Source organism: Mauremys reevesii, linkage group 9, assembly GCF_016161935.1.
Source record: "Mauremys reevesii isolate NIE-2019 linkage group 9, ASM1616193v1, whole genome shotgun sequence".
In the NCBI taxonomy this organism is placed as follows: domain Eukaryota; kingdom Metazoa; phylum Chordata; order Testudines; family Geoemydidae; genus Mauremys; species Mauremys reevesii.
This window is the reverse complement of record NC_052631.1, coordinates 27,302,710-27,316,986: the sequence shown is the minus strand read 5'-3', so window position 1 is coordinate 27,316,986 and position 14,277 is coordinate 27,302,710. Positions and strand designations below refer to the sequence as shown.

General features: G+C 44.9%; 1 protein-coding gene across 2 annotated transcripts; it reads right to left on the bottom strand.

Annotated features, from left to right (window-relative positions):
- Nucleotides 1-8,026: 8,026 nt before the first annotated feature.
- COMMD2 (COMM domain containing 2) lies at nucleotides 8,027-13,912 on the bottom strand. 2 transcript variants are annotated; one of them, XM_039486890.1, is made up of 5 exons: nucleotides 13,352-13,912; nucleotides 12,698-12,803; nucleotides 10,914-10,996; nucleotides 9,208-9,381; nucleotides 8,027-8,610 (listed from the first exon to the last, which is right to left on the bottom strand). In XM_039486890.1, exons 2-5 carry the CDS (start codon nucleotides 12,738-12,740, stop codon nucleotides 8,413-8,415), a joined length of 498 nt encoding a protein of 165 aa, XP_039342824.1. In that variant the 5' UTR covers nucleotides 12,741-12,803; nucleotides 13,352-13,912; the 3' UTR covers nucleotides 8,027-8,412. The 2 variants fall into 2 exon arrangements, with proteins under 2 accessions (XP_039342824.1, XP_039342823.1); XM_039486889.1 differs by having other exon boundaries at nucleotides 8,313-8,610; nucleotides 12,726-12,803; nucleotides 13,339-13,910.
- Between the last annotated feature and the right edge of the window lie 365 nt (nucleotides 13,913-14,277).

Genomic DNA, 14,277 nt, shown 5'->3' with positions numbered 1-14,277 from the left:
AGCTATTATAGTCATACTTAACTTCCTTAGAGAATGTTCTCAGGCTTCATTAATTACTCTTTGCAAATTGCTGCAAGGTCTTTGGAGGAAAGGCCACATTATCCTAATTATTCTATTATATAATTGTAAAGGTTGGGTCCGTGTTCCTGCTATAGGCTTCCATTTTCAATAGTTATATTTAAAATTCAGCAATAATATACAATTCCTATTTGAAATTAGTCACACAAAGCCACACCCTGTTTTAAAAACAATAGTCATTCCAGGTTCAGTAGCTTTTTGTGTTCAAATAATGCAAAACTAACTTCATTTCATTACACACGGTACACAAATATATCATAGCAACAGCTCCAAAAACAACATATTACACTTTCCAAAATATTTTTTTAGACTTGAAAACTGGATTAGAGTTAGGGACATTATCTCAATGTTTTTAATAGTTTATGAGACGTGAAGAAGGCCATGTGCTCTCCAACACTAGAAGGGTTGATTATGGAAAGCAACAGCAAAGCCATAAGGAAGGAAGGAAATTTTACTTATTTCCTTTAAAAGAACTCTCATTCTGTGTGCTTCAGAAATGGGTGAGATTTGAAATGAGCACTGTAGAAATTCCAGATCCAAATTTGGATTTCAACTTTACCACAGCTGAGGGGTACTGAGACTGGGGGCACATCTACACTGGCAAAGTTACAGCGCCACTCAGAGAGCACCAAAGGAAAAGCAGTGCTGTGTTTTCACTCTGACAGCTGCCTGTGCAATAACGTGTTCACACTTGCAGTGCTATTTGGAGCGGTGCACTCTGGGAAGCTATCCCATAGAGCATCTCTTTCTCATTTGTTACTAAGACTTGTGGGAAGGCGGTGGGTGGTCGTGGGACATCCTGGGTCCTGTCCCAATGCCCCATGATGCATTGCTTTGCACCCTAGCAATCCCTGTGCTTCCATCTGCATTTGGCACCATCTTTAAACGGTTTGTGTACTGCACGCCCTGCCCCGCCTCTTTCAGGCTGCTGGAATGGATCCCAAGCTGTTGACCAGTATGCTACTTGCACTGACCAACACGTCACGAGTGGCAGTGGAATTATTCCTTAAACTACAAAGTCAAGAGGAGTGTGACGTTGATCTCGCCACGCGTAGTAGCTATGACACAAGACTGCTTGTGGCATTCACAGAGGTGCTGACCACAGTGGAATGCCGCTTTGGGCTCGGAAAACAAGCACTGAGTGGTGGGACCACATCGTGATGCATGTCTGGGATGACGAGCAGTGGCTGCAGAACTTTTGCATGAGGAAAACCACATTCATGGGACTGTGATGAGCTCGCCCCAGCCCTGTGGCGCAGGGGCACGAGAATGAGAGCTGCCCTGTCATTGGAGAAGCGTGTGGAGATAGCAGTCTGGAGTAGCCAGCTTCCACAATGCAACCGATGGGTCGCTAACCAGTTGGAGTCATGTTGATGGACGTGTGCAGGGCCATTAATTGCATCCTGCTCCAAAAGACCATGACACTGGGCAATGTGCGTGACCTGGTGGATGGCTTTGCACAAATGGAGGGGCAATCGATGGCACATATATTCCAATTCTAGCACCAGACCACCTACCCACCAAGTACATAAATCGCAAGGGGTATTTCTCAATGGTTTTCCAGGCACTTGTGGATCACCATGGGCATTTCACAGATATTAACGCAGGAGGTGATCAGTGCACATGATGCAAGAAGGGGCCCTTAACATAATTGTATGTTGCTTTGCAGTGCTCTTTTTGCTTTCACTTAATAGAATAAAGATTGCTTTCAAACAAACAATTCTTTTATTGAAAGACCAGGGCCGCCTAGAGGATTCAGAGGGCCTGGGGCAAAGCAATTTTGGAGGCCCCTTCCATAAAATAAAGTTGCAATACTAGAGAATACTATATTCTCATGGGGGTCCCCGCAGGGCCTGGGGAAAATTGCCTCACTTGCCCCCTCACCCTCTGGGCGGCCCTGTGAAAGACAACAACCAGAGGAGAGAGAAACGAAAAAAAAATCATCGGTAGGGAGGGTGATGGGGGAATGGAAGATATCAAGAGGAGGAGGGGTCCCGGGACAGCTACAGATTTGTGTATGTCCAGGATCATACCCAACCTTTTCCTTTGGAGTACGATGCAGTGAGTGCTGGACTTCAGCACGGCCAAACTGCAGAGGGATGGGTGTTGTGTGCAGTGGGTAGTGGGAGTCGACACTGCAGGACTGTGAGGAGGGAGGAGTGGAATGCTGCAGGTAGAGAGTGGAGCCAGGAGATTGATAACAGTGTGTTGGTGGTCCTTTGCAGTGGAGGTGGGGTCGCCATTGAGTATCACGTCCAGGTCTTTGTAGAACTGGAAGCTCGTGGGTGCAGCACTGGAGTGGCGGTTTGCCTCCCGTGCCTTGTGGCAGGTGTTCCCCAGCTTCTTCACTTTAATCTGCACTGCAATGTGTCCTGGTCATGGCCCCTTTCTATCATGCATCTAGAAATCTGTCCATAGGTATCATAATTCCAACGGCTGGAGCACAGCTGTGACTGGACAGCCTCTTCTCCCCAAAAGCCCATGAGGTCCAGCAGCTCAGCATTGCTCCAAGCTGGGGATCACCTGGTGCGTGGAGCAGGCATGGCCACCTGGAAAGATGCACTGAGACCACTGCACGCATCACCGAGCAAACAGGAAGGGGACTTTCAAATTTGCAAAGGAATGTATGGGGTGCGGCTGACGGTTGGTCACCTGTGGGCAGGCCAGTAGAGTTCAAACTGATGTCCAGAGAGGTGAGAACGGGCATTGTGGGACACCTCCCAGAGGCCAGTCACAGCACTGTAATCACCACCGGCACCGTAGCGCTGTAGCCCTGGCACAAAAAGCTCTACGCCTCTTGTTGGGGTGTTTTTTTAAGAGCACAGCATCTGCACACTAAGTGGCTTGGCAGTAGACCTTGGGAATTCCAGCGCTCAAAGCTGCTTTACTGCGCACAAACTTGCCAGTGTAGACAGAGCCTGGGTTGCTAGTTCAGGCCGTTGGGTTACATCTACACTAGAGAACTGAACCATTGGTAATTCAATCAATGGAATTATACTTATGTAAGTGGCCTTGCTGCAGTGCATCCAAAGTAGCCAATATGTTTCAGATGCAGTTTTACCCTGCCTCCACATGGGTACTCTATTCCATTGCTCACATGCTGAATCTTCCACCTTGAACTACAGAGGCAAGGAAAGGGAGGACTTTGCACAACTGGGGAAAGGGGCCACTTGTACCCTCTTGTGAGGCTGAATCCACCCATTTAAGAGCAGGGCTGGCTCCAGGTTTTTTGCCGCCCCTTGAAAAGAAAAAAAAAAAAAAGCCGGAATGCCGCCCCAAGTACATGCTTAGGAGGCTGGTGCCTAGCGCCCGCCCTGTTTAAGAGTCAGATTGCGTTAATTACAACCCAGCAAACTGTCCCTGCAGCCCCATGTCTGCCTGCAAAACCAGCCCCAATGGTACAAATAATAAAGAGAAATACTTTGCAAGGGGTCTTTGACTCCCAGTTTCTCATTTTGAACCTGCTCAGCTGCCATCTCCAAAGCTTGGGACTCTCTAAGCTGGGCCTCGGTTCCAAGCATATTCTTGGGCATCTCCCAGTCCAGCTCCTCCTCCTGGGTCCTTGCTGAAGACATGAAGCTGGTGTTCTCTTTCTTCTCCTCCACATCTGGGTCCCTCACCATCATGGTATACAGAGTGCCTCCATACGATCAAGCAGCAAGAACTTGGTTCAGTGCATCTGACTGGGCGGGTTTTCCTCCATGCCAGCTGCTACTTTGGATCTTGTTACACTGCAACTTCAGCCCTTTAATATTTTCATAGCACTGTGTGCTACCCTGAGCAACACTCTGCTTGGTAAGACATTTAGACACCCAGTCTCAAAGTTCCGCTCCAACTGGATCACCTTGCCATCAGTACCGGCACATCTGCCTCTTGCCAGCTGGCAACATGCATAGAAAGTGTTTTTCTAAGACATTAGACATCCTGATAAAGAAGTGGCCCTCAGGACAATATCATTTCTGGAGAAGTTGAGGCTGGCAAAATAGCATACAAACGAACAGTGTATGCAGCACTTGGTACAAAGGTTTCTGGAAAAATGTAACCTGGGATAGTAGAGTACAGACCATCCACACAGTTGACTTGTATAGTGCAATGGTGTCAGGAGGACTATTTTCACCACAGGGACTATTACTCCAGCACTAGCCATCTGCACCAGCACTGAACTGGTGGAGATTGTTTACAGAGGCCCACCATGCAGTGATTAGCTTTGCTGAAAACAAGTGAATATCACAGAATATAGCATTTGCCTGTGCACCACTGAGAGAAACTGCATAAGCACATGAGACATACAGGAATGCCTGTGAGATATGCATTGATTATCATTCCCAAATTTTCTATATTCCCACGGTCCAGCTGGAACTCTCCATTCTATCCAGAATATGGTGGTGGAGGGACAACAAAAATACCCCCCTACCTTACCATGATGCCCCACAGACATGGTTACAGAGATTACAAACAGCTGCACATGGTACCAACTGGTCCACAGTAGCTGAGAACAGCTGCAATAAAATAGGTTTTCTTTAAGATGGAAATATAGGCATTCTCAGACCCTCACGGGGATAAGGAAGTGAATGACGAGAGCCTTCTTGGACTTGACCCAAATTCCACTGAAGTGAATGGAGAGACTCCCATTCACTTCCGTGGGCTTTAGAATGGGGCCCAACTGAGGAGAGGTCAATGGGGCGAAATATGAATTGGCTACTCAAGCTATTCTTGCACTTACTCTAAAAATATGGAAGACCAGCACTGACGCTGAAAAAAAAAAAATGGAGATACCAAGTAACTCAGCATGATTGTAGTTCGCTACTTTATACAATCCCCATATGTGTGATGTGCAACATACACACACACAAAAAGGACACACAGATGAGACTAAGAAAAGCTTGACTATTCTTTCTCTTCTGACAATCAAAGGCTAAGCTATATATAGTCTCTCATTTCACATCCGTTTTCTAAACTAGCAAATAGTGCTTCACAAGCATCCCAAGGAATCTATAGTAAACAAGTCTTCTCATGGACCAGATGCATAACAAATATGACACTGACATCCAAGGAAAGGGAAACACCATTTACTTCCTCCACACACAACACCCAGTAGCTCTTCACTAATCTTCTCAAGCAGTGGTTCAAATGAATGTGTAATAGGCAGTGATGCCCACCCCTCACTAATGCAAAGCCAATTCTATCAACCTCCACTTTAGCACAGAACTTTGTGTTCTGAACTTAATCCATTCAGAGAATATCCCACTACTATAAAAGATGTATTGCTTTTTCTGCATCAAATGATAGCAACAGCAGAGTCCCAGTAGATGAGGCTAGTGGATCAAATTTAGTCAATAATTATCAGAGGAACATATGTGCTTAACAAAACCCTTTCTGATCTTCATAGATGAGATAACAGCAACCCTCCTGCAACCTGCTAGCTGGTCTTAAGTAATGAAACTAAATAACAAGACTCCACACCAAGCGTCTGCCATTTTTTAAAATAGGAAACAATGCTGATATAAGCTTCCGTTGCATATGGGAGAGGAAATTTAGTCGTCATTCTGTGAGTGAACAATTGTGTGAGGGAACCATGAACATTGGCTATTCTCTCCTACGTCCCCTACTAATTAAGCTTGAATCTTCTAAATTAAGCCCCTTTTTAAATAGCAAGCACTGCTACAGTTTAATGCACTTCTGCTGGCTTTGGTTTTAAATGCTACTTTCCACAAGGAGCAAAAACCCAAAACACTAAGAAAATTACAATAGATTTAACAATTAAAAAGTGTATTTTAAATCATAAATCCTGAACAGCAGCAAAGGAGCATTATTATAACATCAACATGGAAGGAGGGGAGACAGAACAAATTGAAGCCAAATCACATGTGCAAAACTCCCCTTCACTATCTGTTCTCTGCCCACTACAGTTCCCATGGTGTATAATGCACTCCCACTAGTAACAAAGTGATACTAACATCCTATTCACTGAAGCTACAAAATGTTATACTACAGCATGAATGAAATGTTAGAAGTCCCATTTTTTTGCCATCCATGTTAGATGCTAAAAGCCACTTACATTTCTTAATTAAAATAACATTCCCATGCAATAATTAAGTCAATGTTTCCATTATAAACTCATCTTTCCATAGGCTGGAAAACTTGTTACAGCTGAGCTGTCAGAGAGAAAAATCCAAGCCATAGAATTGTTTTAATCAACAAATCTGAAAAAAAAAAAAAAAAAAAAGAGGATGAAGCAGCAGTTGCACTTTTTCACTTCTTCCTAATAGCTTTCTTTAAAGCTTAAAAACTATCATTGCTTAACCCATAATATTGCTTTTGCTACTGTTCAGATCACCTGTATTTACAGTAGAACCTCAGAGTTACGAACACAGCAGGAATGGAGTTCGTTAGTAACTCTGAAATGTTTGTAACTCTGAACAAAACATTATGGTTCTTTCAAAAGTTTACAACTGAACATTGATTTAATACAGCTCCGAAACTTTATTATGCAGAGGAAAAATGCTGCTTTCCCTCTTTTTTTTAGTAGCTTACATTTAACACCCTACTGTATTTGCTTTTTAGCCCTTAGTCAAAGGGTGCTAGCCCTTAGTCAAAGTCACTGCTCGCAATGACTCCCGCAGGCCGTTCTGGGAATTAGCTCTGCCAGCTTGCACTCTCCTTCCAGTGAGTCTTCCCCCCATCCTGTCTCAGGCCTTGTCTACACGACAGGGGAAATTCGATCTAAGCTACGCAATTTGAGTTACGTGAATAGAGTAACTCAAAATCAACATAGCTTAGATTTACTTACCATGAGGTACACACTACACGACGTCTACGGGAGATGCTCTGCCATCAACTCCCCCTACTCTTCTTGATCCGGTGGAGAACAGGAGTAGACGGGAGAGCAATCTGCAGTCAATTTAGCGGGTCTAGTGAAGACCTGCTAAATCGACCGCCGATGCATTGATCACTGCTCTTCTATCCCCCGATAAACGTAGACAAGCCCTCAGTCTGCGGTCCTGAATCTGCAGCCTACTCTTCGTGGCTTGGCCCTCTGGCCAGGTCACTAAGGTCCTCCCCTTCCAGGGTATTCACAGTCTTTCCAGACCTGCTGTCTAGCTGGCATCTCCAATGCCCTGGCCACTCCCCGGGGGCTGGGAAGGGAACCCAGGCCCACTCCTTACACTGAGTTCCAGTCCAGGGACCCACAGCTCAGCAGTTCTGGACTTTCCTTTCTTAGCCCTGACTCCTCGTTCCCTGTACTGCTTCCTACCATTGGTTCCCCTTCTCTCTCTGGGTCTACCAATTCCAAAACCCTCCTCCCTCTTTCCAGAGTCTGACTGCATCCAGTGCACTCTGCAGTCTCCAAACACTGCTCCCCCTTCGCAGGAAGAGACTTCCCTTGCCCAGCAGCAGCCTTTCCCAGCAACAGTGACCCCTATCTGCAGCCAGCTACCTAGCTTTATACAGGCCCCATCTGTTCCTGCACAGCCTGTTCCTCTAATTAGGGCTTTCTTCTTAGCCTCCAATCTACTAGGTTAATTGGCCCATCTGGCCTCCATTAACCCCTTCCACTCCTGCATGAGGTAGCCACCCCATCACACCCCACTATAGTCAAGGAAGTGCTACCATATTACACATCTTTGCAGAAAGTTAAACAGTAGTAGAGTGCTTTAGCTAACATAAGTTAAACTTAAAAGTGGACTGACTCCCTTATTTGCAAGTCTAGCCAGAAACATAGGAAACAATATCTAAAACAAACCTACTATTTGTCTGTAATGTGACTGATGATATATGCAGCATTACAGAATTTGTTGCCACCACTTCATAAAAGCATCTTAGCAGCCACTAACAGAAGTTATGACAGGGGAAAGAAGTGGGAACTTTAAGAGCTAAATTCAGTGGTTCTATAAGCATAAGGATTTAGATGGAAGACCAATCCTAGTAAAATATCACTCCTTCTCAGTATAAGTATTTTTTTATTTTAAGAAAGAACACAAGAGAAAAATGTTGCTTGAAAAATATAGCAATGAATACACAACTTTGTATTACATTGAGACAGCCCTATATAATATTAGGGATGCTCACCAAGGAGAGAGAACTAATGTAGAGCTGACCAGACTAATTTCTATATTGAGTTAAAGCACAAGACAATTATCCTAACTCACATCAGGCATCTGTATAAAGTTAGCAACAAAGGAAGTTCGGCCTGTAACCACTGGCTGCAGATCCTAGCACAGGAAAGCATTTAATCTGATCCAGATGTTTATTTTCCTCAAAATGTATACTTGTGAACATTGTGAAACAGTAGTAGAAAACAAATTACTTAATGAGATAAGTCACAAATTAATGTTATTTGATGTTGCGGACTATTCGCCTACAATGATTTGTTTTCATTTCCCCCAAGGCTTGTTCCAATTGCTGAATTAGGTGGAGCAGAGTAGCAGGGTCAGTTTGTAATATTTTGGTTGTCTGATCTCCATTTTGATCAAGGTGTAGCTTTATAGTGACAGCTGGTTTAATCTGTTGTCTCAGACTTCTGCTGGCAAGCTTTATGAAGATGTTCAAATGAGATGAAATGGGGAAGTAAGGGGGGGAAAAAGAAACAGTACGTGTTAAAACAAAGAAATATGCTAGGAACCCAAGTGTCAATTTGGAACTCAACACTTCTGCAACTTTATTCATAGACTGACATATAGTTTACTCTTTCCATCTGTATCTAGTTTTATCATTATTAGATGACTGCAGTTTCTAGTTTAATCAAATGTAGTTTTTTGCAATGCTGTCATTTGACAATGCTTCATTATATATTACACCAAAGACTTTATTATTTAGTCTATTTTATTGTTTTTAAAGTTATCCTTTAATTTAGTATATAAATCTCTGACTGAACTCCGCATTGTAACAGTGCATAAAACAATGAAATCATTTTGCAACATTAACTATATTCTTTATCTATCTTAAAGCCCACTGTCTTCCAGTGCAGACTGTAAATAAACGTCTGCAAATATTTATATGAATGCAGATACTGCAGCCTTGAGCATTTTAAGAAGACTGAATTAACCTTATTTTTTTCCACAATAGCCTGTTCTGCCAAAATGTGCTAAAATGAAATTCTGATTATCCACTAAGACTAGAGTATGTTACCTGCACATCTAGTCTCCATTCAAGGCTGTGGTAACTGGGAAGCTTTGGTGCCAGTTCACCAAGAATGCTTCTGATCTCCTTTCTGTTGTCAAGGTAAAGCTGGAGCAATAATTTGTTCAATTCTTCTGAGAATCCCAGAACAAGTACAGAGTCTTGGAAGTCTATCTCAGAAATCTAGAAATTACCAATTTAGAACGTAATCAGGAATTGCACAACTGTTGTTGCTATTACTATGTTACTTGCTCCCCGGAATCTATATATCACATTTTCTAAAGTCACATTACCTAGTTACAATCCCTTTCATGCAGAAATATAAGAGAGGAGTTCCATATCTAGAATCCATCAAACCTCTCACATGTTAACTAGTGTATAAATGCTGATATGATATTGCTACTAACATACATCAACATCTATAATAATATTCAAATACAACTACTCAAATAAATTAAAAAGGGCAAAAAAAGGCTTAACATTTTGTATTTAATCATTTTGGTACACCTATTTGAAAGTAGTAGGAACCAAAATAATGTACTAATAGAAGGAGCTTATAACAATGACTTATTGGGCCTTGACAGATCCTAGTACATTTCTAGATATCAAATACATTTATAAACTATTGTGTAGCATTATTATTAAAATTTTAAAGTACTCTGAAATTTCTAAAATGCCTATCTATGTACGTAAGCACTGGGTGCAACACCAGAGCTCACATTACATTAATCTAGAGTGGCCCTTGTACTTTGACAGTCCCAGATCAATGGTTTTCTACATGTATGTTTTATTTTATGGTCTAGTTCAGTTTCTATTATTCTGGAAGGAGTCATGTACTTAAGAGAAGAGTCTTCCTTTTGCACTGTTGCCAACAAGTAAGTATTCCATGGCAAGCTCTATCCCATCAAAATGGCAAGAGAATTTATTTCATTTTTCAGGTCACCCTACTATCCAAAGGAAGATATTTCACTCTATTCCAAGAACTGGAAGCAATACCAGAAGAATACACGTGAATGAAGTTAACTCAGGACTAGTAGTCAACTGCTCCACTTATTTCATACATATGCAATATTCAAGTATCCTCTTACTTATTGAACGGTCTTCCCAACAGGAAGACAATTTATTACCCAAGTACCTTTCTTTCTTTCTTTTCTATTTGCCTGGATTCATATTACCTTTTATGGTGATTTAGTTAAAATCTCACAAACTAAGCAGCATCAGGCCAGTAGCCTGGGTAGCTCCAAGAAACAACCAATAAGAGGAGTTAATCTAGACTGTATTCAGTACAGCGTTTGAACAGTGTCAGAACTCAAAAAATAATTTCCTTTCACTTATGTTGGATAGGTTTTTTAAAGTATTATTCCTCACTTTCTGTTCTTTATTGTTGTGTATTGTTGCTATGTGCTGTTAAAAAGTTTAACTCCAGAGCCACTGAAATGCACATGCTAGGCAAAGTGAAGTGAGTCACATAGACAGTGCTTTGGGATGCTTAATATTATGATACTATGTAAAAATGAGGTTGCTTTTATACATACCTTTTCATTCTCCCATCATCAATTTGTCGTCAAATTTTGAAAACCTGACTTGGGTCTCTTGTCTAAGTGTTTCCAGCATTGTAGGCATATTGTGGAAGCCTTTGTTTTCCAATAAAAAACTGGAGAACTTCTCTCAAACTTTTACCCCCAGATATATACTATCGCAACATTATTCCTTACCATGAGCTTGGAGCCCTCAGTGAGAAGATATGTTAATCCCTCAACTCCATGCTGAATAACGTCACTACTAACATTAAGTTTTCCTGAAAACAAAACAGATATTGAAGACAAGGTGAGATGTATCTGTCCAGGCTATAACACGCAGGTCATTTAAATAAATAAATATTTTTTTAAAAAGCACAGTAGAACTAGTACATACATTGAGCATACATTGCATGGTAAGTCACAACAGGACCTGAAAGAACACTTTAGAGTTTATGATATGATTTAATAAAATAATATGCTGACTTGTGTATCACTTTTTAAATCTAACCAATGGTTACCAGATTGGTACTAGTGTTGCCAACTTTCAGACTTTGCCCTTTGGAAAGGGAGGCATTGCATTAAAGGGACACAAACATATAATCACACCTAAATTATTTAAACCACAGTTACAAGTATAATTTATTATTGCTATAGATGAAAGATTTAAAAAAGAGAAGTAGTGTTTTCAGTTGTTTTTCTTTATACATTTGATAATCCTTTGGGTACGGCTAATTTCATTCCTCCACCTCCCAGCTATAATCCACTAAACAGACAATTTTACTCTGATAGTTGGATAGGCCTTTCACAAAGCAACAGGAGACAGAAAAATATTTTTCGAAAACCAGGAAAACATTGCTGTAAAACAACAAAAAATGGAGGAGAAATTTAGAAGCACCAGAAATTTATTTTGTTAATTGCATATTTCAAGTTGATGACATCCATTTAAGGCATCATAATGTTACATCTGTCCCAAATATATTTTTGGATTTTATATTGCTGCACAACACTGTAGTACGAGGGAGGGCAAACTATGGCCCGCGGGCCGGATCCAGCCCGTCAGGGCTTTCAATCCGGCCCATGGCATTGTCAGCCCCATGGCGCAGCGCGGCTAAAACAGGCTCCCTGCCTGCCCTGGCCCTGCGCCGCTCCCGGAAACGGCCGGCACCACGTCCCTGCAGCCCCTGGCGGAAGTGGGGACAGATGGCTTTGTGCACTGTTCTCGCCTGCAGGCACTGCCCCCCTCCCCATCCAGCTCCCATCGGCTGGGAATGGGAAACCGCAGCCAATGGGAGCTTCAGGGGTGGTACCCACAGGTGAGGGCAGCACACAGCAGAGCCACCTGCCCCATCCCACCCCCAGTAGCCAGTGTCGGACATGCTGTCCACTTCCGGGAACAACGCAGGGCCAGGGGAGGCAGGGAGCCTGCCTGAGCTCTGCTATGCACTGCTGCCACCCCCGAGCTGCTCCAGGTAAGTGGCACCGGGCCAGAGCCCGCACCCCTCCTGCACCCTGCATCCCAACCCCCTGCCGTAAGCCCCCTAGTCCCCTGCCACACCCCTCCTTCACCCCACCCCCTCCTGAGCCCCCTCCCACACTCTGCACCCCCTCCTGCATCCCAACCCCCTTCCCTGAGCCCCCTGTCCCACCCTGTACCCCAACCCCCTGCTGCACCCCACAGTCCTCCTGCACCCCAACTCCCTGCCCTGAGCCCCCTGCTGCACCCCACACCCCATCCCACACACCCCACTCCCTCCTATACCCCAACCCCCTGCCCCAGCCCTACATTCATGGCCCCGCATACAATTTCCTCACCCAGATGTGGCCCTCGGACCAAAAAGTTTGCCCACACCTGCTGTAGTATCTAAGCATACGTTTTTGATTAATACAATCTAAAATATCTAGGTTGTTTTAATTAGTGTTTTAAAAAACTCAGTTTTAACAATTCCCCTTCAGTCCAGCAAGGTCCTAGGCAGCATTACCCTTCTGCCCCGCTTCTCTCGCTCTTACTTGCGGCTCCTTCATAGATTTTCGAGTTGGTGCCTTTTCTTAAGAACTCCACGGCGATACGGCCAAATTCACCAACAACTGAAATGAAAGGAGATTAAACGCTCTGCAGACCTGCCTAGTGACTCCTGTGCTTGGGGTAACTCTCGGGCAGTTCCGGCCTGGTGGGAGACAGGGGGCGTTTTGCAATGCCAGGGACACATTTCACACCTCAGCCAAGCCTTTGCCAGGTCTCCCTCATTAACAGAGCTGACATGTGGCCCCTGCAGCAGGCCCTGGGCTCTTAGGGGTAGCGTGACCAGACAGCAAGTGTAAAAAATCAGGGCAGAGGGTGGGGGAGTAATAGGAGCCTATATAAGAAAAAGACCCAAAATCAGGTCTGTCCCTATAAAATTGGGACATCTGGTCACCCTACTTAGGGACCCCCTCAACCACAGCGGGCTCCAGAGCCGGGGTGATATCAGGCGCTTTGGCAGCAGGACAGAGGACCCTGTTTCAGTTTATCAGGGCAACAGACCCCACTTCGCTGCCCAAGGGGGGCCGCGCTGGCGCTGGGGGCTTGTGGGGTCTGGGGGCTCGAAGGAGCCCGGCCAGGGCGGGGCAGCACGAGCCGGACCTGCGCTGTCCACCTGGGTCAGGAAGCCCAGGTGCTCCTTGTGCTCCTCCGACAGCACCAGCAGCATCTTCCCGGCGGCCGCTCGCCTGCTCCGCTCCTAGGCCGGGCGCCTCCCCGCGCTCAGCTGACCCGCTTCCCGTCAGGGTGGCTCAGCCAGCGCGCTCCGGCCGGCGAGCACGGCCCGGCACACGGGTTCCGGGGCTCCAGGAGCAGGGACAAGGCCGGGCGGGGGCGGGGAGACGCTCCCTGCACTAGCGGCCTCTTCTGCGGCTCCTCTGCCTCCGTGTGCCGGGGGCAGTTCAATCCCCGCCTGCTGCGGCCCAGGCGCCCCCCAGGGCGGGCGGGAAGGTCCCACGATCGCGGCCGGTGTCCAGCCCAGGGGCCCGAAGGGTCCCCAAAGCGCGAGGCCCCGAAGCGGGGTATCGGCGCCGCAGGCACAAGGCTCTGTGTTCCGCACAGCTAAGCGCCGCGTCCAGATTTCAGACCCCCCGGTAGCAGGAAGGTTTCCACGCCCGAGTGTGGGTCAGAGCTATCGCTGCATTGCGGCCCACCCAGAGCGTGGATTAACATCTCCGCAGGATTTGAGGGAAACTGTTTCAGTGCTGCTACTGATTTCTAATTTCCTTAATTCACACGTTCAGGGTTTGATCCCGCAAAGCATGAGGTTAATCAGTCCAGACAGTGCTTTACACGTACAAAGCGCTGTATGAGCCCTCGCTAGTGAAGAGCTAAACAATCGGTTTCAAACATTGTTAATATTTATAGGTGGTATGTAGCTGTGCTTCACCTCTAGCTTTCAATTTACTGTAAATTATTCAAAAGGGAAACGAGAGGATAAAGCAGCTAATACTTATTTGTGGGTGCTCTATGTAGGTGGGTGCACTAAGATTCCCACAGCTGGCAGATTTTATTTGGGAAGAAGTTCATTTAGAAATGGAA